Source organism: Ambystoma mexicanum, chromosome 4p (assembly GCF_040938575.1).
Source record: "Ambystoma mexicanum isolate Mex_15411 chromosome 4p, UKY_AmexF1_1, whole genome shotgun sequence".
Classification (NCBI taxonomy): Eukaryota; Metazoa; Chordata; class Amphibia; order Caudata; family Ambystomatidae; genus Ambystoma; species Ambystoma mexicanum.
Genome location: NC_090927.1, coordinates 164380308 through 164403116, shown reverse-complemented (window position 1 = coordinate 164403116; position 22809 = coordinate 164380308). Strand labels below are relative to the sequence as shown.

General features: G+C 47.1%; 1 protein-coding gene across 1 annotated transcript in view; it reads left to right on the top strand.

Annotated features, from left to right (window-relative positions):
• Positions 1 to 22465, top strand: part of KCNK3 (potassium two pore domain channel subfamily K member 3) — a 355048-nt gene extending 332583 nt beyond the window's left edge. Inside the window, exon 2 of the mRNA XM_069605614.1 lies at positions 16979 to 22465. Within this exon, the coding sequence (XP_069461715.1) occupies positions 16979 to 17835 (857 nt within the window). The 3' untranslated portion in view covers positions 17836 to 22465. The remainder of the gene's footprint in view (positions 1 to 16978) is intronic.
• Positions 22466 to 22809: the final 344 nt, after the last annotated feature.

The window sequence follows — 22809 nt, the reverse complement described above, 5'->3', positions numbered from 1 at the left end:
ATGTGGCAGGTGCCGTTTAAACTAACATGGTTGACACTCTGTTTTAATTTTATTGGTCGGCTAGTCTGGGTCCAGAGGACCTTGTTTACACAATCTATTAGGGGTGACAACCTTCTCAGGAGGTCATTCCCTAGTAAACAAGGGGTGCCCTCTGGGGTCACAACTATGACCGGGTGTTTCAACTTGTGTCGCCCAATTTTAATGTCCAAATCTGCAGTCCCCTCAACGGGAATTTCCTTCCCGTCAAAGTTCTGGAGTTGTCCAGGAAGTGAGGTGAGAGGAATTTGGTAATTCTCTCCCCTTCCTGCATTCAGTTCGTCAAAGGCCCTTCTGGACAGAAGGGTAGCTTGAGATCCAGTGTCCACCAGCGCTGAGATTGTACCCTGCCCCTGTACTTGTACCGGGGCATAATATCTTCCCTCCTTCTCCTCAAGGTGGCACAGATAATGTACATTTTTGGACAACTGGTGGGCTAATTTTCTGGTTTCAGACATCGCTAGCGAAGAGATTTGGGCGGAATTCTGCGGAGAGCCTTGGGAATCTGAAAGAAAAAGTTGGCAACTGGAGATCAGAGCCATTGTGGGTTCCCCTGGCTCCGGTTCTGGGCCGCCCCCCCCCCTTTTTGGAGGCAGTCACCAGGATGTGTTTGAACCAGGGGATTTTCTTGCTGTTGGTTCTGGGATGAGATGGTGGGCGGCGGTAGCTCAGTCTCCACATCTCCCCAGTCTGGATTTGCATCCCTAGGGACCCATTTTTCTTTGGGAGGAGTTCCCCCCTCTCTGAAGGAGAAGATCCTTTTCCCAGGATCCTCTGAGGATCCCTCTCCCTCAAATTGGAAGATCTGTACCTCCTCCTCAAACTGTGTCTGTTTGGGTCTTTTGTTTCTCCTACCACCCCTCTGCTCCTTAGGAGGCAGACTTTCAGGGGCAAGAGATTTTGTTTCCGGTTCCTGGGTTTCCAGGGGCTGTTTACAAGTGAGGAAGGAAGCTTGCTCCAAGGCTTTACACCCCCCTTCCCCTTGTGCCTCCTCCCTGGGAACCGGTGAGTTATCGGGGTGCTGCCCCCGTCATTGTTCTGGGGCACCAGGTCCAGAGTTGGGTGCGTTCTGCGCTGGCATGCCGATCTGAGGGTTCTGCTGAGCCCTCAGTATGTGACCCAGATCCCGTGCCATGTTTTGAACCTGGCGCTCTAACTGGGAAACCCGCTCAGGCTGATACGGGGCCCTGTTTTCTCCCCTGGGCTGATCCCGGGAAGGGTAGCTGTCCCTCCTCTGGTAATACCCCGGGTTGGGAAGATTTGGGTACCCCTCCACCCTTGGCCTCCCCTCTCCCGGATTAGGTTGTCTGGGCTCAGGGAATTGGGGAAAGAAGGATGGATGATTTTGGGGTTGGAAATTGGGTGGATACCTGGGGAAAAAGTTCTGCCCAGGATTTGGAGAATTTCTGCCCTCCTGTGGGAAGTTGGGAGGGAAGTTCCCTGGGTTAGGTGCTTGGCTGGATCCCCCCCCTTGGGCTGGAGGAGTCCACACATAACCCAGGATGGGTCGATTTACCTTGTAACGGGGACTTACATAATCAGGAGAGCGAGGGACCCCATTTGTGGGGCTGCCTCCCTGGCTCCCTGTCTGTGACTGGCCCGAGGACCTTCTGGGCCTAGCATTATTAGGTGCAGGTAGGTTTTTAGGCCCCCCCATCTCCAACTCTAAAACGGGGGTGACCTTTACCTCTGCCACCTTGGCAGCAGCAGGGGTGCTGTTGGCTTTGGGGTTTTTCTGAGCATTATTTTTGCTATCTACCGGTTTCTGCACCTCATAGATCCGGGTAGCCTGTTCAAGGACCCAGTCTAAAGATCTTTTCTCGTGAAAATCCCTCACGAGCTGGGTCATTATGTATTTGAGCAAGGCATGAAAAAATGTATTTATGAATTCTCTACTGTCTGTGCGCACCCTTCTGGTGGTCTGCGCAAAAGCACGTTTCAGTTCTTGCACAAATTCTTGTGGGGCCTGATCCTCCCCACATTGCAAATTGTAGGCTGCCTTGCGAGCCTCTTGATGATTTCTATGAATGGAAAAATGTTTCAAGATGGCCGCCTTATAGGTGGACCATCTTAAATGATTTTGGTCCTCCAGCCCCGCAAAGAAACTGGAGTATTCCGGGGAGAAGGTCCACTTTACATATTGAATACAGCTTTGGCTGTCCTTCAAATGGAAAGTCTCCATCATTTGCTCAAACAACTCTAAGTGCTCCCAAACAGAATACTTAGCGTTCTTATGGTAAGGCGTGATGACGCTCCTGATCGCCTTAATCTGCTTTAAGGGGTCCTTAAGCAAGGCCCTTTTTGCCTTATTGGCCTTTTTGGTTTGGGTAACCCTTGTCCATTCATCCTCTGACTCAGAGGCACTGCTCCCAGAGGTTCCTGTCTGCTCTTCCAGGTTTTCCCGGATTCTGCGAGCCTGGGAATGGCTGGCAGAATGTGGGGACCTGGTCTCCTGTGTCCTGCGCAGTTCAGAGGAGTCTTCAGATTCCTCCTTGCTGCCAGGATTTGATGGGTACCCCCTCCACTGACCTAACTGGGCAGAGGTTTTCAGGATGCCCTTAATGGGCCTACTCTCCTAGGGTTCCCCACTGAACTGTACTGTACTTGGGTGCCCATACCCGGATGCCCACCCCTCCATTCCTGAGTGGTACTGGCCTATGAGCCCCATACTTTTAGCTGGATAGTAATCTGCCATCCCTGTGGCCCTGTGCTCATGTGCGCCAGGGGACATGGGGGTGGTAGAGTCCAGGGACTGGGAGAGATGAAGGCCCCTGGTGTTAGGGCTCCTGAGGTTATGGTCAGGAGTCTCTCTTTCCCAGCGGACCTCATCTCTATCCGCCCCTGCTCCCTGTTGCAATGCAAGAGCCTGCATTTGTGCTTTCAGTTCTTCAGTCAAGGCCTGACTAGACTCTATCAGTCTCTCCTGCATCGCTACCTGTTGTTGGAGCCTATCATTGTGTTGACAGAGGGCCTCATTTTCCCTCTGTGCTTCATGGTTGGTCCTGGAGAACTGGGCCAGTCTTTGCTGCAGGAGGTTTACCTCCTGAGTCCCATCCCTACTGGCCTGCTCCTTTCTTGCCAGAGCATCTTCCACCCTTCTGGTGTGCTCTACCAAGTTCTGGTTTTCTTTTTGGAGGTCACCCAGCCCCTGGAGGGCCAGGTGATTTTCTTCCATTTCCTTTTTTAAGTGGCAGACTTCCTGGCCTAAAGTGTCTCTTTCCTGACTAAGAGCCTGCATCTGTGCCGCCAGGTCGTCCCTTTGCCTTTGGAAGGCACCGGCTTTCTGGCGCTCCTGATCAAACTCTGCCTGGGTATCCAGGTCTTTCAGGATCAGTTTATTGCTCTCCTCTTTCTCTCTGTCTAGTTGGATTTGCAGGGTGGCTACCTGCTCTGTGCATGCCCTGTTGAAATTGATCTGTTGCTCCAGCTTTTTCTGGCTCTGCAGTAAGGAATCCAAACTGTCTTGGTGCTCCTTCTGCAGGGCCAGAAATCTGGTATCCTGGTCTGTCTTTTCCTGTTGTAGGATGCCCATATCCTCTTTTATTTTAATGACATATTGCCTACTATCATTTTCTGACTCCTGGCTCCTCTGCAGCCTCTGCTCAGAAGAGGCCAGATCAGATCGGGCCTTCTCTACTGCTATCTGTTGCCTATTTGCCAGATCTTGGCTTTCAGTGCATTTATCCTGCATGTCTCCCATATATAGGTACAGGTATGCTGCTATCCTGGCAATCTTATTGTGTTCATCTTTGGCTTTAGGAGCCATATATAGTTCACTCAGGGCCACATGTAATGGACCCTGATCTCTCCATAGGTCTGACCCTGTTTCAGTGACCTGTCGCGTGATGGCCTGCAACCAGGCATCCTGGCCCTGTTCAGTCCATTCACCTCTCACAAATAGTTTATGTAAGAGGTGCTCTCTGGCTATTTTCATGTCTACTAAGGTCGTCATTCTAGAGATTGGTCTCTGTCCTGACTTACAGAAATTTGTATTTTATTTTTGGAAAAAATGACCTTTTTCTTAGAGCGTTCCTATGAGGAGTGCTTTACAGCGTAACACAGCGTGGTGATCCGACCGGATATGTGTATCTGGTCAGCTGGCATGCTGTATTAATCTGCACAAATGGTAGATCTAACCCAAACGTCCGGCACGAGCCCCCAATTTGTAAGAGGATTCAATTCAACACTACAGCTAAGTCAACGCCTAGTCTATAATACTGAATGAAAACCCTTATTGATATATCTTTATGTCCAGTTCATGCGTTCTGGATGACTACCCCTATATAACACCCCTCTCTTGGAATCCTCCTGACCCCCCTGAGCCAAGAAGTAGTTCTGTTTTGCAAGTTAAAAGGTTTAATTGATAGTTTAAACAATAGGTATATATATCACACTTTAGAATAAATTAATAATTGAATAGCACACTTAATCTGATATGATAAAGATTAACAACAGAGAATCTGGCACTAGCACACTTCTTGATAATCACTAAGGAGTTGACATGAAATGGATAAGATAGCAACAATACTTTTATGGTTTCCAATGGATGCAATGTGGAATGAAATGCAGTACAGAAAATAACTTGATAGGATTTCAGCAAAGACAATGTAATCACTTTCTTGTACAATTCACCCCCCCTTTTATGCAATGCAAGGAAAGGGAAGGAAGGCACACAATTCTCAGAAATGCAATTCAAATGTAATTCAGTTCACCCAGCAACTTAGACTACAGAAGTTGAAAACACAGGCAAAATGCTTTGATATGTGCTGGCAATGGAGTGAAAATATGTTAAAATGCTTTTAATTCCCTCTAGAGGTTCAGGGTGAGTGGTATCTAGTTAATATTAGCTCAGGCTCACTCTAGCAGTGATGCAGGGATAGTTTTTATGAGGCAAACGATTTTTTTCAGAGGAAAGCAAAAGCAGCTATCTTTTTGCAAGTGGAGAAATTTTCAAATCGCGGCAAAATTCGCGAATGCGCCGGGCGCTATTACAGAAGAACTACAAGGGCTATCAATATTGTTTTGGGGTCCTATGAAAGCCTAGGATCTCAGCTTCCAGATGAAAGTTACTGCAAGTCTCTAGCACAAACGGTCGCGGAGATATGAGCGATTGAATAAAGGTCGTTTTTCAGATTTAAATTTTAAAGTTCACAAAGACAAGTGCAGCTTGCAACTAGAAAATGACAGGTGACAGCTTTACAAATGACAGGTTACAGTTAGGAGACAGTTCTACTTAGATTAAAATAGGATTGAATTATATTATTTTAACTAAGAGATTGGTTCTGCACAGTTTTCTAGGTACTCACACTATATTCTTGAGTGAAATGGGCCTCGCCACGGATCTGGTCAGGTTTTAGACTGGACTCTGCACTTCACAGTGATCTGGGTCAGCTCTCTCTGGTTCTGCTAACAGTGATCTGGGTCAGCTCTGCTCTCTCTCTGGTTCTGGAAATTTGATAGATTTGAAGTCTCTATGTCTGCTCTCTGAAGGTTGATGGAGGTAAAGTATGGATTTTCCCGGCAGAGCTTCCAGCTGCAAATGGATTTGAAGGTCCCTATCTGTCCTGTCTCTCTGCTTTTATGTGTTTTTAAAATGGGTGTGTGTGAGCAGCATCACTAGCCAGCCCCTCTCCACTTATCATTGGCCAAGCTTTCATTTCTCCCCTGATTGGGGGAGCTAAGTTGTGTCAGAGTGATGTCAGCCATTTATGATCTCTTGAAAAAAAACTCCCCTGTCATCTGTGCACCCAAATCTATATATGATCAAAATACATATTTCACAGTTACACAGTTGTTTGAAATTACATACCCATGTCACATATCACATGAGGTATACTCTGTCCCAAATCTGCTGTTTCTAAGAGCTTGCATTCAAAAATGGCAACTTTTAGCACTTTTTAATGTGCTAAACAACATTGGATCTTCATTAAATTTTATACAACTGTTCCTCACATATCTACCCACATACCAATGCATTTTCGTTTGTCTAGCTGAAACAGGGAGTCTGTAATATTAATAAACAGCAGGGTTTTGTCCCAGAATATTCCACAATTTGGAGTTTGGGCTTGAATTAAAGGTACATTTTTTAAATTAAGTCTCTCAAAGTTATACATTTCTGTCATTTGATTACAAAGAGTTATCAGTGTTTTTGTAAAATATATATTTTACTTTCAATTCAGTCCTCAGAGTGTTGGAGTCCGCCTCCAAGACTTGGGTGGGTCAGTCACATGTCTTCTGGCAGGCAGGCCTTTGTTGACAGTAAAATAGTAAAAATCAACATATTCCTTTCAGAGGAGAGGGGCCATTGTGTGGTCTCTGGGAAGCTGACATCAGGAGGCCAGGGAGCCACTTTGCATTTAATTAACAGAACCCTGTGATTTCCTGGCTTCTTGTGTTGAGTTCTGAAGTGTCAAGAGTTCTCAGGACAGGCAACCCCTTTGAACTTTTGATGAAATGAGACCCCTTTCTTTGCACTAGACAGTTTTGCAAGACAGCTCTCCTGTCAGAGTTTAGACCGCCAGCGCCACCCTCAGGATTTTGCGGTTACTGCATCCCTCCTTGGGATTTTTTTTAGATTGATTCATTTCAGCAAGTGATATTACATGGAGTATATTGTCCATGTTCAGGACATGGCATTGGTGTGTTTCTGAAGTAAAGTAATTCTGTGCCCATGATTTTGCCATATTTGACATTCAAGAAAAATGAATTCCCCACAATTCTAGGTGGCTTTTGGCAATCAGCATTGCCATGCCCAATGGTTTCAGACTACTGTGCGGGTAGTCCAATGGTGGTTTTAGGCAGTGCCCTTCTGTGCCCATAACATCGGCAAAATGGGTGGCAGCCTATTCTTCATGCACTTCCCTGGGCATCTTCTGGGAATTTCTGGCCACCATGATGTTTTCAACGCCAGTACTGCCCAGTTTTTGAGATAGGGCTCGGATGCATGGGTAAAAACATCCCACAGTGATCTACTGGAGGATATGACTATCCACTTTCCCAACTATGCCGATGACACTCAGCTCCTGCTGAGACTGGATGGCAACTATGAACAGGACACAGCTAAATGAAAAGTATGTTTAGTAAAACATTGGATGGTTGATCATTGGATGTGTCTAAATGATGTGCCAAATCAGAGTTGCTGCTCTTTGGCCACCCCTTGCAGAGATCTAAACTACATCATAGGTATATAAACTTCATGCTAGATGGATGCGTGATTAAAATGGAAACAGAAATCAAAACCCTGTTCACAGTCCTGGATTTTAATGTCAGGCCTGAAGCCCAAGTGAATAGCATCATACATAAACTTCTGAGAACAATCAGACCATTGATTACAGACAAGAACTGTGATTCTCAAATACATAGTTCACAACTTGCCGGGCACAACTTGGCCGCGTGCGCTCCCTTGCTTCTCCAGCCACGTGCGCTCCCTCACATTGTAGGTCCCTGCATCGTGTTCGGTCCCCCCCTCCTGCACTTCCCTTCCTTCCTCTCGCATCTCAGCCCTTCCCTCTTCAATCTATTATGTACTATTTGGACACTGTCTCTTGCTCTGCAGTTTTTTTGTTATTAGTTTGCATTGCATGCATTCTTCTTCTCGGTTCCTGTTGTGTTCTGTGCCTTGTTGACTGTATTGACTTTGTGTGTGCTCTCTACGGTTCTTGATATTGTGTTGCTATCCAGAGTTTGTGGCATCACATTGCAATTACCTGCATTCTTCACTTCAAGATTCCCTGCTGACCTCTGTGTTTTGCTTTTTTTCCTGTATTGCATCTGCTTTCTTTACTTCCAGGTTCCCTGTTGTGATTTGTGCTTTGTCTTGGTTCTGTACTACATCTGCATTCTCTATGTCTAGGTTCCCTGCTGTGCTCTTATCTTTCTGATGGTTCTGTACTGCATCTAATTTATAGGTCCGGTGTTCTTGATCTTTGTTGTGCCTCCTTCCCTTCGTGTGTCGCCTGTGCCTCCCTCCTGTCTGCCCCCCTTGTGCGATCTCCCCTCCCCCTTGTGTGACCTCCTCTCCCACCTCCCCGGCCTGAGCTCCACTCCCCCTAGCCCCCTCTTTCCTCCGCAAGCCCGCTATGGTGCTCAATGTCTCACCTATCTTTTCTAAATGCTTTTCTATTGACTATCCTATCCCTCTCACTAAGTCTGGCAGGAAGAAGCTCAAAAGGGACATCCTGGACTCCAGCCCAGACCTCCCTATCGCTGACACCTACACCAGTGCCTCCTCCAGACAGACCTCTACCGACATCCTCTTTGTCGTTCCCTCTCCTGGTCTATGGACCCACATATGATCTCTGTGCTCTCTCCTTTTTCCTCTTCTCCCATTAATGGTGCCACCCGGTGGGAGGCCTTCCTGGGCCCCTTCCACTCCTCTAAGACCATCATTAATGTCTACTTAAATGGCACCGTCTTGGTCCGGGGCCTTCAGGCCAATCTCCTCCTCTTTGATAGACGCTTCCCGCGCCTTATCAACTTCCTTTCCTCTCCTGCTATCCCTTCCTACCCCTCTCTGGCTCCTCTGCCGCCTACTTCCTCTGCCACCTCCTCAGCACCCCCTGCTGCTTCATCTGGCCACCCTGATGCCTCCCTCATCTGCCACTCCTCTGGCACTCTCTTCTCCCTCTATGACTACCCTGCCTTCTCTTCCTTCTTCCTCTGCCCATCCTCAGGCACCTCCAACACCCCTGCATGGTGCACCTCTGGCCTGTACCCCTCCCTAGAAATCCTTTAAATGTGGCAACCTGCTCCACATCGATACTCTTGTTCAGCTGTCAAAAACTCCTCAGACATCTGCCGTCTCCTGGAAGAGCTTGATTTGGATATACTCGGTCTCACCGAGACTTGGTTCACGGCCAGCTCTGTCACAAGTTTCAACACTCTCCTTCCAGATGGCTACAAGATCCTCTCTGAACCCAGAACCAACCGTCCAGGTGGGGGTGTAGCCTTGATCCTCCCAGAGTGGATCCCTACTTCTATCATCCCAGTGTAGAATTCCTCCTTTGAAGGCCTGGTCTGCAGGCCCGCTATCTCTCCTGACCTCTCTCTCACTGTGGCCACTATATATAGGCCACCTGCCCAGGTGGCCCTCTTCCTCTCTTAGTGGGCTGAGCTCTCCTCCTCACTCCTTGCTTCTACCTCTCATCTCCTCCTCCTCAGAGACTTGAAAAACCACCTGGATGCTACCAGCTCTGCTTCAGAACTCTTTTGCAACCTCTGTGATTCTCGCTCTCTATATATTCTTCCATCTGGCCGGACTCACTCTGTAGGGAACACCCTGGATGTTCTGCTCGGTCAACCGACCCATGAAGTGTGTGTCAGTTGAGACTTTCCCCGCTACTTTCTCTCCTCCTCCTGCACTTTTGGCTGACTCACACCCTAACACAGCCCTCTCTAATCTTCATCTCTCTATCTCTAACACTCTGGATGCCCTTGCCCCTGTCATAAGGATCCGCTTGAGCCCAAATCCAAGTGCAACTCTTGGTACGATTCTGACATTACTGCCCTTAAACACAAGTGTAGGGTGGCAGAGAGGAAGTGGAGGGCAAACTGGCCTGCCGCCTACACCAAAGGCAGTAGAGACTCTCTGTCCTCTCTAAAAAGAGAGCCTACATCCAAGCCCGCATCTCTGAGGACTCTAACCACTCGGCCGAACTTTTCAAAATCTGCAACGAGCAGGCCAATCCTTTTGCAGTCTCTACCTCTCCTGTTCCCTCCCAGACCCTCTGCACGGCCTTGGCCTCTCATTTCACTACTGAAACTCGGGATACCCTGTCCACTCTCTCTTCCTCTGTCTCCTCCTCTACCACTCCTGGCCCATATGAGGCCGTCTCACCTCCTACTTTCTCTTCCTTTCCCCTGTTCACCCCTGACAATGTTTCTAGACAAGTCAGACCTATGAAAGTCTTGTCAAAGCAGGTTCTCCCTTCTCATCCGGAACAATCAAGGACTACATCCACACCCTTGCTCCATACTTGGCCGATTTCTGCAATCACTCCTTTACTACTGGACCTTTCCCATCCCTCATTAAGCACTCTCTTGTGCACAGCCTTCTAAAGATATCATATCATAAAGAAGCCCTTTGCCGATCCTTCCTCTCTGGCTAACTATCGCCCAATCTCCATCACTCCTTTCCTGGGCAAACTCTTGGAAATGCTGGCCATCTCCCAGCTTTATCTACATACTGAATCTGTTGGTTGCCTCCATGACCACCAGTCTGGCTTCAGAGCTGCCCGAAGCATGTTAACTGCTCTCCCGAACACCCGAGAAGACTTGCTCTCCAATCTTGACTCTAATCTCCCTTCTGTCCTCATTCTCCCTAATCAATCCTCTGCTTTTGACACGGTCAACCATGCCATCCTGCTGAATCGTCTCTGCAACAACCTTAGTATTACTGATCAGGCCCTGGCCTGCTTGACCTCCTTTCTCACCAACCGACCCTCTCAGGTCCAACTGGGGTCTTTGCTCTCTTCTATCTTTCTATCTACTTGTGGTGTTCCCCAGTGGTCTAACCTCTCTCCCTGGCTCTTCATCCACTACCTGGCACCTCTTGCCCACTGAATCGCTACCTTCTGCTCCAATTTTCAATGTTATGCTGATGACCTACAGCTCTCTTTCAGGCTCCCCTCAGCCACCGCTGCCCCTTCTCTCATACCAAACTATCTGGTCGCAATTCAGGAATGGTCTTCCACCAATGATCTCTGACTTAGTGCCAGTAAGACAGAGATCCCCCTCATTGGGACACCCGCTCCTATTCCTGCCCTCTCTCTGGTCCGCCCACTCTGGGCCCTCTTCCTGCTCCTTCCTGTGAGGCTAAGAACCGTGGTGTTATCTTCAACTCCACCCTCTCATTTTCTCCTCACATCTCTGATGTCTCTAAGAAGTCACACTACCAGCTGCAACTCCTCAGAGGTATTCTTCCTTTTCTCACTTTCCCCCAGAGGCTCACTGTCTCCAGAGCTCTGGTCCTCTCTAGGCTGGACTATTACAACAGGCTCTTTCTAAATCTTCCTTCCTCTACACTTTCACCTTTACAACTTATCCAGACAGGACTCTGAGACTTGTATGTGGCCTCAATCCCAGGGATCGTATCTCTCCAGCTCTGAAATCTCTTCACTGGCTCCAACTTCAAGACCCTCTGCATAATCCACAAGGCTTTCTGGGGCCTGGGACTGCTCCACCTCCAACGTTCTCTTACAAAACATCTTCCTTCTTCATACACCTCCAACTCTCTAAGGGTCAGACGCTTCTCCAAGCAGAGAGTTGGGGCAGATCTTTCTCCTCGGCTGGGGCCTCCCTCTGGAACAGCCTCCCTGCCTCTGTCAAACTTGAGCAGAACCACCTGCGATTCCGGAAGTAACTCAAAACCTTCCTTTTTGCTTCCGCTTTCTCTCTTCCTCTCTCCTGCTGATGCACCCGACTGCTCCTCGCACTGGTCACCTGGTCACCCTCTGAGCTCGGGCCCAGGCTCCTGCATGTCCAGTTGCTCTTGCAATGCCTCTGGGCTCACTAACACGTAAGGGTGTGTATATGCAACGCTACAGTCCCTTCTCTATGCACTTATGAGCCACCCACTGGCTGAACCTGTGAGTTAACTGCACTTCCCCCTTCCCCTCCCCCCTGACATATCTCCTCTTCCCTCTTCCCTGCACTTGCGCAATCTGAATGACACAAGGCCTAGTTAAATCATTATTTTGTCCTCCCTTTCTTTGTTTCCCCCTCCTCGTCTTGTCGTGCCTAGAAACACTTGTGTACAAGTACGTTATAAATGCCACATCATACCATATCATAAGCACTGGCGAGGGCCACCATCCTGTCATGAATGGACTATTGCAATGCTCTGCTGGGTGGTGCATCAAAAAAGAATCTGCACGCCCTTCAAGTGGTACAAAACAATGCTGTGCGCATTATAAAACAAGTGCCTCGAGGTGAACACATCACTTCACATCAAAAGCACCTTCACTGGCTCCCTGTAAATTCCAGAATCCAATTTAAAATGGTGGTCATTATTCATAAAGCCATCTGGGGGGCAGCCCCACAATACTTAAAGAAAAGAATAACCATCTACCAACCTGTTAAAACATTACGCTCAAGTAATACTATGTTACTAAATTGTCTGCGTCCTAAACGGCAGAAGACAAATGGAAAATCTCTTTGTTATAAAGCATCCTCTGCCTGGAACGCCCTTTCAGTCAATCTCTGCTTGGAAAGCAACGTATTCCTATTTCCAAGGGGCCTTAAAACACACCTTTTTGAATAGAAGCTTATTTTTGCTACCCCACTGTCGAATGGACTTCGATTCTGTGTATAATTTACTTATTTATTTTATTTTTTAAATGTATAAAGTGCACAAACAGCCCAGGGGCATTGAGGCGCTGTTGCAAGAAGACGACTTAGTTACATGGAGCGTACATAAAGGTGTAACATGTGGCAAACATTGTAAAAATTACATACATACAGGTTCTTGTTAGCGAGTGGAACATTACATGTGGTACGTTAAACTGTTACAAGTAAATTAATTAGTATAATGCGTATCTTGCAGTCTGTTGTACGTTTTGGTGTTTCACGCCCCGCCCCGATGCCTGTCTGGTTTTCGGTGTGTAATAAAACAATAAAAGAATCTTTTTTTAAAAACATGACGTCACAGAAATCCAATGCATCAGCGTGTGCCTGGAAGGTCAAAACATTGCAGAAGGCTGCTTATGTTATTAGGTTTGCAAAGGTAGCGGGCGCCCCTCTCTCGATAGAACAAGGCTTGATAACCTGTTCAGTGGTTATTAACCACTTGAGAGTTCGCAGCCACTGCTTTTTCTCACTGTGCTTTCACAGAAGGGAAATATCCATTTGCATATCAGCCTTTGTCCTGCCCAGGTGCAGTCCAGCACCGAAATGCAATGGCAATTCCAACCTGAACGAGAGTACCACCAGCAACCCCATACACGTGTTTCACCCTTGTTGGGGATCATCAGTGAGGTGAAGCTGATATGCAAATGGATATTTCCCATCTGTGAAAGGCACAGTGAGAAAAAGCAGTGGCTGCGAACTCTCAAGTGGTTAATAACCACTGAACAGGTTATCAAGCCTTGTTCTATCGAGAGAGGGGCGCCCGCTACCTTTGCAAACCAAATTTCAAGGAACCTGGGATTGGTAACCCTAGGTCTCCTGTGGGCAACCAGACGTGGTCTCCCTCTCACTGTGCTTAGAGAGGCATCAGCTTCACCTCACTGATGATCCCCATCTGCGCCCCGAGGCCTTCGGGCAAGTTGGTGTTATTAAGAATTCAAATAAATAAATAAATAACATATTCCGAGATTACTTTAGCAAACAGCACATGGTTGAAACACATATCCTATAAAGAGAGGGGCCCAGATTTACACATGAGAAATCAAATACACACGAACAGTCTCGGGATTCTATGATTTGGCTCCTGGTGATGGGTCTTTAACACAAGTTTAACCCATGAAAACCTGAAACATGTCACTTATCCCGCTCTGTCATTTCACTAGTGTTTAAGTCCCTAGGCCTGCTATCCATGTAGCCCCCCTCCATTTCTTTGCCAGCCAAAATGGGGGAAAACAGCTTTTTCCCCCGTTTTGCATTAAAGAAGCGTGGAATATAACTAAAAAGACAATGAAAAAACACAGAAGATTGCACCAAACCCAATACATCAATCTACTAAATACGTTTGGGTCTTGGTTGGCTTTTCCGATAGTAGTTTGCGAGTCCTGGGCTCCCGCTTCTTTGAAAGTTCCCAGCAGCGTAGTCCAGAAGAAGTAGGCCTTGTCGCCGCAATTGTCACGTACTTGCTGCAGTCAGCACCCCTTCTCCCCTTAACGTACGTACCGGAGCCCACCCCATCGGTAAGTCTAGCACAGGTCGCCCTCAGTACCTTTCTCTCTCAGACAAGGACTGTCGCCGAAGCGTCGCTTGAGGAGCGGCGTAATGGTGACACCGAGAGGCAGTGTCAGACATCTTAAGAGCATCCAAGGCTTCATGTTGCCAACAGACTGACAAGTGAGCCCCCGCGCGTGCCCCTCGACTGGGGATGGCAGAACATGCAGTGCCAGCCATTAGCAGCCGTAGAGAACAGCTGCCCGCGAGCCGCAGGCCGCTGGATGGGATTCAAGTCTGCAGGGCACAGCCCACACTGACGATTCCCCTGTTCTTTCCTGCATTTGCATGGTAATTTCCGGAGGAACTGAGCTTCCTTCATGATCAGCAGACATTTTGGGATGCTGTCACATCTTGCATGTGTGGTCCTGGCCCTTCAATACCGTCCTATGGAAGCAGTAGCTCCAGGCTTGAGGCTGCAGCCTATGGAACCACCCGGACCCCAGCTTCAGAGCAACAGGCAACCATCGAATTAGGAACAAAGGCCCTGTTCAAGAAACCATCCCCCAGATCGTTTGATAGGCCCCGGCATCATCGCTTGAAGTGTGCCAGAGCTAGTTAGGGCACTTCCGCTGTAGGGTCCAAAAATGGCCTTTAAGCTGTGACTTTGCCCACCGCCTCAGTCTGATTTCCCCATGCTAAAAGATGAAGAATAGATGATGGGTGGCAATGCTTCTCTTCCCCAGTAGATGCAGGAGCACCAGTGTTTAGCATAATGTGATCAGTTTCATGCAATTAAGTTACATGATTAATGTGGCAATACTCTCAAGGGACAATATACTATGCAGAGTACATTGAGATTTGCAGCACATTATATTGACTTCAGATGATAGCTCAGGGGCAACGAGCTCACCTTAGAAGCAAGACGGAGCGCTACAGGTTCGATCCCCAGGTCTGCGCTTAGAAGCCTCTGTGTATTAGGCATATTATAAATACAAATGATTATTATTATTATTGAAAACTTCTCCTTAGACTGAGTTCATTTAATGAATCAATACACAATTATCACAGATTTCATACCCAGAGGGACTGGAACCCACCTACATTAACTTACTTTGATATTATTGTTATATTAAAATGGGCTACTAGTCTCTCAACCAAACTATAATTAAAAACGTCTTGCTTATCTGATATTGTATGCCAACCCTGAATTTCATATTGTCAGATGTTAGCGCATGTATAGGGAGCCATCTTGATGTTCCCCCTTTTAAAGAAGATTTGACTCCCTTTCATGCCATGAAGAAAGCCTCGTCTGCGTCTGCTAGGCCATCCCTTTAGTTGCATAGGCCACAGAACTTTCAAAGGCCCCTTAACTGCATAGAAACAGACCGACAGCTCTTAAATGAAAGGAGGAAAGCACTGGGGCAATGCTGGTCATCAAAACAAGACCACAAGGTTCGAATCCCAGATCCAGGCTTAGAAATTGAACTCAGGTACGTATTAGGTGCGTTATAAAAAATAAACAATTAAAGAAATAATAAATCCTCCAAATCTTGCTTGAATCGTTAGGTTAGGTTACCCATCCCACTGAAAGGTCTGCGGCCAATATCCATTCCATTGACCATGTGTCAATACCGCACACCAAAAAAAAAAAAACTATTTACTATTTACTATTTACAGACATAGTTCTGCAAAGTGGGCAGAAAGCAACTTGTGCAGGTGTTATCCAAAAACACAAATACATTTCAGAAAAGCAATATCTAGTAGGTTTCTTCTTTAACATATACTTATCTTAACACTACAAGTACACCCCTTTCCTGGCACTCAATGGCACACAAACAAGGATTGCCAGTGCAAATGCTTTATGATCTGCCACTCGGATCCACTGCCTACAAATTTACTGCATGAATGATTCATGACGGATAGCCTAAAAACCTGGCCTGTCTGTTGCTCTCAATACATGGATTCAACTTCAGCCAATCTCAGAACACTGTGCATGGTCCATAGGAAAGGCCCAAGATCACACACAATGTTGAATGCCTCCATGATGATAATGTAGGCTGTCCCACAGGTGAGAGTACCCGTGCTCTTGATGTGTACTTGTGTCTTAATTTGTTGTGAAATCCCTCGATGGAGGGTTGTGTCACAGTTGTGTGGGGTGTACATTGTCACTGGTATGGAGTACAGCGGACTGTTTATTTAATTTAATCTAAATTACCATTTAATTGCAAGTGCTAGTAAAGACTTTTGGGAAGCGGTCGGGAGTGATTCTCCGTGCACCCAGGCCATAGTTTTGGACTGTCAGGCACAGGCCTGAGCATTCCAGTCTTTCAATGTTCCCTATCATGCACATGGAAGACTAGCAATGGCAGCACTTGACGGTGGCCCAGAAGGCTCAGAGAACACTTGCCATTGTTTCCTCATTCTGTCCGCTCATATCATACTGGGGTGGAATGAGTGCACAACCAGTCTTCGCTGCGCCCCGTGGCATCAATGTATTGTATTGTATTGTATTCAGTTACTCATATAGCGCTCTTTCTCCATTTGCATGGCATCAATGCACTTTGTGGTTGGAACGCCCTCGGTGACCACAGTCAGTCTGGTGGAGTTTCTAAGAGTTTAAATTAAGAGATGCTTGTGTGCATTGTTACCGGCTTAGGGCTTAGGTGGTTGGCTAGGCTCCACCAGTAAGAATGTATTAAAATTGCCTGTTGCCGATACACAGAATTCCAGTTGTCAAATGACTCCATGTCAGAAGGGTCTCCATGTCCCAGTGCTGGTGTTTCACCATCAGTTGCCTGGTGCGAGCTGCAGTGTTGGGCTGTGGAATAAAGGAACACTACAGTTAAAGCAAAGCCCAGGAGTGGAATACGTGTCCCTCATGACATGGAATCATCTGGCAAACCACCGTTCCAATCCTTCCCGCGACCCTTGCCACCATGATATGCGCTCATTCACTTCAAAAAGTTCTGTATCAAAAGCGAATCTTAATGTAAACATATTTTTGTGTATCTCTAGACTACATGTGCACCTATTTGTCTTCCCTGTAACATTGGCAAATCTCAATATGTTGCAAGGCTTCTCATTGTGTTTTCTCGTTCTTGCCCTACAGGGTATGGCCACGCGGCCCCAAGCACTGATGGTGGGAAGGTGTTCTGCATGTTCTATGCTCTGCTGGGCATCCCGCTTACCCTCGTCATGTTCCAGAGCCTGGGCGAGAGGATCAACACGCTGGTCAAGTATATCCTCCACCGAATTAAGAAGTGCCTTGGCATGAGGCGGCCGGAAGTCTCCATGGCCAACATGGTCATCATCGGATTTTTCTCCTGCATCAGCACGCTCTGCATTGGGGCGGCAGCTTTTTCTCACTATGAGCACTGGAGTTTCTTCCACGCCTATTACTACTGCTTTATCACGCTCACCACCATCGGATTTGGGGACTATGTGGCCCTCCAGAAGGACGAAGCCTTGCAGACTAAGCCTCACTATGTGGCCTTCAGTTTCGTCTACATCTTGACGGGCCTTACCGTCATTGGGGCGTTCCTCAACCTGGTGGTGCTGCGTTTCATGACCATGAACGCTGAGGATGAGAAACGAGATGCCGAGCACCGGGCCCTGCTCAATCACAACGGACAGTCTAGCATCCACACCACGGACACCACCTCGTCCGCGGGTGGCTTTCGGAGCGTGTACGCCGAGGTGCTCCACTTCCAGTCCATGTGCTCCTGCTTGTGGTACAAGAGCCGGGAAAAGCTGCAGTATTCCATCCCAATGATCATCCCCCGTGACCTCTCCACGTCTGACACATGCGTAGAGCAGAACCACCACTCGCCAGGAGGGCGCTACCCCGACACCCCTTCCAATGGATGTATTTGCAACATGCAGCACTCAGCCATCAGCTCGGTGTCGACAGGCCTGCACAGCCTCTCCGCCTTCCGGGGACTCATGAAGCGGAGGAGCTCGGTGTAGCCCACAATCAAACCAAACCTTTTGTTCACTGAGCAAGGCCAGGCAAGAAAGTGTGTTTGGAACTTGGATTCATCCTCCCAATGAATAGGAAACGAGATCCATTTCCGCAGATATTCTTACTGTACTCTCTATGCCTCTGCATGAAGGATGATGAAACTTGCTTGGAATATGGATTCATCTTCCAAATAAAAAGGAATCTTGGTTGGTTTCCGTAGACATGTACGGTACTCTGTGTCTCTTTATGGAGGATGTAGCTTGTTTGGAATTTGGATTCATCTTCCAAATAACTAGGACATTGGATACGTTTCCAGAGACTTGCGTACAGTACTCTCTGTGTCTCTGTATGGAGGATGACACATATGCAAAGGACGCGTGCAATGTAGATATATCTGTGTCACCCTGTACATGCATATCTATATATTTTATACAAAGATACATATATACCCATATATCTTTAAATATATATTCACATCCTGTACTGTACATTGGCCAATTACTTGGGGTAAGTATTTAAGAGCCACCACAGCACTCAGGAACATGTAAGAACATGCATCTTATTTAAGGCTAACATGGTAGGGTGACAGGGGATTTGATCCTACGGAAGGAGCCGATCTGTTCCGGTGGGCTGTTTCCGCTCCTACGTGCAATGTTGTAGTGGATCAGTGGTAAGTCCACGCTATGCCAGATGAAACACGACCCACTGAAGATCATGTAGCATCCATTTTGTCACCGCAGCCACCCTTTTACGCTGAACTCTGGACTCTGCATGGCTCCCATTGGGAGGTTCTGGAACCTAGGGAGGTGGCTTATAGGAAAGAAGCACTCTGCTACCATGTTCAGGGTTCTGACTCTGTTCTCTGCCATGAGGGAACTGAGTGGCAGGCACAGCGAGTAAGGCCGCTTTAGCAACCTGGAAGTGCATGATAATAGCACAATTTTAATATCTGCTGTAAACAAAGTAAACCCTTGTGTGGACTGCTGCAGAGTCACAAATTCCTGCCGACATGACCAATCAGCACAGCATCAGCATTCACATCTGGTGACATCGCGGCAGTTTAGCCATGGGGCGTGTGCAAAGCAATACCCGTTGTGTGCTGTACCCCATTTAAGTATGCTCACCCCTTTCCACTGCAGGCAATAACAGAGTGTGTTGCTTTTCCTTTGATGTGATGCCAGGAGTACACAGGGTTTTTCACTACGACCTTCCACTGTGTGTTGGAGGATGCCACAAAATGTGTGTTGACGTTGCTCAAAGAAAGGTATAAGACGTTGAAATATTTTACGATGGTGATATTTATGCATGACACACTGTGACAGTCAGTGACAGAACTAAGAAAATACATGAACAGTGAAATTGCAAGGCCCTCTTTAAAACAGGGCGGGTTGCAAAGAGATGTTCGTTGCCACATGCCAAAAGACAGCCCTGAAGCATTTTGCAATATCCCGTCTCTTCAAACAGATGTTTACAGGATGTGGGATTGAAAGGAAGGCAAACATGTGGATGGAGTTTCTAGCCATTTTTCCACAGTAGATCGCTCATAACCATGAAGGGTTAAACTGGTACCCAGTCATTTTACTGAAAATAAAACAGAGTGGTAAGTTTTACCGAAACCTAAAATACTGAAAAAATACTGAAAATTGAAATTAAATATTTATAGGACAGTCGGGTAAGGGGTTAAAATGGTTGGGGATGGGGTTGGGGTAGAGTTAAAAGGAGAGAAGAACAGGGGACATAGAAGGGAACCCCCCTAAAAAAAAAGAAAGAGCATTTCTGTATTTTTTTCTCAGTATTTTTGCTTTGGTGAAATTTACCACTCTGATTCTACCTTTGGTAAAATCACATATAACCGTCAAACTGCTATTGCTCTGATTTCCACCTGGACCTGATTGGTTGATCGATGTATTTGTCACTACACCTTTGCACCAGTGTGCAAAATCCATCCTGCATGGTTGCAATGATTTACAAGGGGCACTGCTGCAGCACAGAGGCGAAGATGGCGCAAAGTTGCCCGGCACTTCCCAGTCAGTAGCATCACCCATGAGAGAGTGAGGCCTGAGGCATCTCTCAGCCTGCCAACCTACATACTAAGGAGGGTGAAATGGGTGGCTCCGGCCCGCAGGTGTGAAGCAGGGAGCTCATGGTCATGTCTGGAGTTTCCAAACTGCTCCTTCCCCTCGTCTGCCAACTCCCAGAGGCTGGTCTTCTTCCTCATGGGGTACAATATATCGATGTGAGACAGAGACACAGCGGGCGAGAGAGGGGATTGACAGGGTGCATTTTGACCTAAAGCAATGGGACCATCTCTGCAAATGGCCAAGTGAAGGAGTGCAGGATTGCGGGTCGTTTTGCCCTTGAAGCCTTACTCTCCCTAACCCTCTGACTACACAACTTAACGCTAAACTCGCCTAGCACACACAAATCCCATACAGATGGCAGCATCAGGCCTAGCCATTAGAGCATCAACACTTAACAAACCAGGAGTAAGCTCTCCTCTTTAGCCCTATCACACTCCACCACATGAGCGGCTCACTGGACAGATAGCACTGTTGCCCATCAGCTCTTGGGCTCTTCCATATGGATTACAAACTCCCAAGTTTCTCTGGCAAACCCGCAGGAAGCAGATTGGCACACAGGAAGTGTTTTACATCTGCCTCAGCCACTAATGACACCCTATATACAGAGAGGCCACCAATAGTGGAAGATGGGGGCTATACAAGACCTCCTACATTCCATTACATTTTGGAACTTTGCTCCATACACATCCAATGTTGCTTCAACCGTTAACATGTTGAGCTGCCTAAAGCACGTCATTACCCCAGGAGAATTTGCAATCCTTGTCCTATTTTTGATTGATGGCTCGGTAACACAAAATACATCACCCTATATATCTGTTGAAATCTGATGAGTGCTCCAATGGCACGGAGTCTCCCATTCTAATGTTGGCCTCGCTTGCATTGAGCAACACCCCTGTGCTTTAACCGAGAAAGAAAATGGAGATCTGGGGACCTCATTGCGGAAGGACAAGTAATGCTTGCTCCCCTTTGGCTCCCCATTCTACAGAGAGCCAAGTCCAAAGCCTTCTGCACTATCCTTTAATGCATGATAAATTATAATAGAAAGGCTTGTTGGTTCCACACACAATTTGCCACAACAGGTAAAGTGGCCAGGCCCTCTCAATTCTGGCCATTAATCTCTGGCACTCCCATCCAGTCTAAGGTGAGGAAGGATAGCCCAGGGGCGACGCATTTGTCTTGGAAGCAAGACGACACAACACCCCACAGGTTCGAATCCCGATCCCACGCTTAGAAACCACAACATTTAATAAGACCATGAATGTCTTTTTTTTCCATCCACTAAATAACTACTTCACTGAATGTATTTGGTATGTCTTCAGCCCTAGATACCTTCGGGTGAACAAAAAGCTTTACAAATACTAAATACAAACTACACATACATGCATATGAATATGTGACCAGCGCTAGCAGAAAAGCCCACCCATTGCAGAAGAGAAAAATAAAATCCTCTTCAATGAGTAACCACTGGTGGTAAAATGTCCCCCTCCGCTGCAAATATTTTACTGTTGGCGGTGACTGTATTACCAATGACAATCCCCATTACCGAACAAAATCATGACTCCCATATGAATAAAATGTGTGCTATGTGTGGTTCATAGGCAGTGCCTATTGCCTGCTTATTGCCAGCTCCCTTGCCTGCTGACACCATCAAGGGAGCTGGTAATAAACACCTGACACAGGTGGTCATTTACTCCTGGCGGTCTTTATTATGTATTAAGGACCTGTTGTGTTCCAAGTTCTTTTGGAGAAACATAATACAAACTATAACATTATTCAATTACTCAGGGCTTACTGACTAGTCTCCAACATATCTGATCAGAGGGCCGCCTCAATACATGTCTGTTCTTACCTGTAGCCTGCTCATCAGGTGCAGACACCCTACATCATCAACTCGGCAGTCTGGAATTTGCAGTACCGCTTTTTCCTGTTTTATATGTTCCCCCTAGACTAGGACTCTGCAGCCGGTGGCTCTCCAGAGGTTTTGAACTACAGTTCCCATGGTACCTCACCATTGACTATACTGACTAGGGCTGGTGGGAGTTGCAGCCCAAAACATCTGCCGACTCAAAGGCTGAAGAACCCTAACCTCAGACATTTCTTCTGTTTCCACACAGGACCGAAAGAGCCAAATTGACTTTTTTTGGTGAGAATAAACATCACCGGCGTGTGTGGTTGTACAATCACATCTCTTCAGCTACATTCAGGGCGCTATGATGTCATCACCCTACGGGGGCTAAATGAGCTGATCCCATGTCGGGTATAGCACAATCTTTGGGGGTACGGGTACTGTACACTGCACTGTGAGTAGGAGCACAGTGTCCATCGAAGGTACATGAATGCCTATGAATGTATGTATGGGTTGGGGGTTGTGGAATATTTAAGAAAGGCTTGCCAAAGTTTGGAGGAGGTGCCAGTGGTGTGGCTCACAGCATGCCAAATCCTGCCCACTTTTTCAGAGCGATTAAACTGTGAAATAGTCATGCCGACGTCGCCCGGGGAGGCAGAGCTGTGGGGGTACTGTGTTGTTTTACATTACTTGGAGAATTAAAGGAAATTCAGAGATCCTCGTGTCCAATCATTTCTTGTCTTTCAGTCCTTTAAATGGTTGCTTTGGGTGTAGTAGTTTCCCTGTGTTTTAATTGGCCACTGTGTTAGGACCTGTCATCTTCATAGGGATGCATTCTCCCAGCCATCTCGTCCTTTTTGCATAGACTTGCATAATAGCCTGGCACTTAAGGGATTAAGGTCCTGACTCTAGACCTATGAAAGACTCGAGGCATCCTGACCCAAAGGGGGATGATTAGGGCAGTCGATGGCTGGATGGGGAAGAGATAGTGGGGAAGCCTGTGAGAGGGTTCGGTGTCATGGGATATGTAGTATAAGTTAGCACAAGTACTT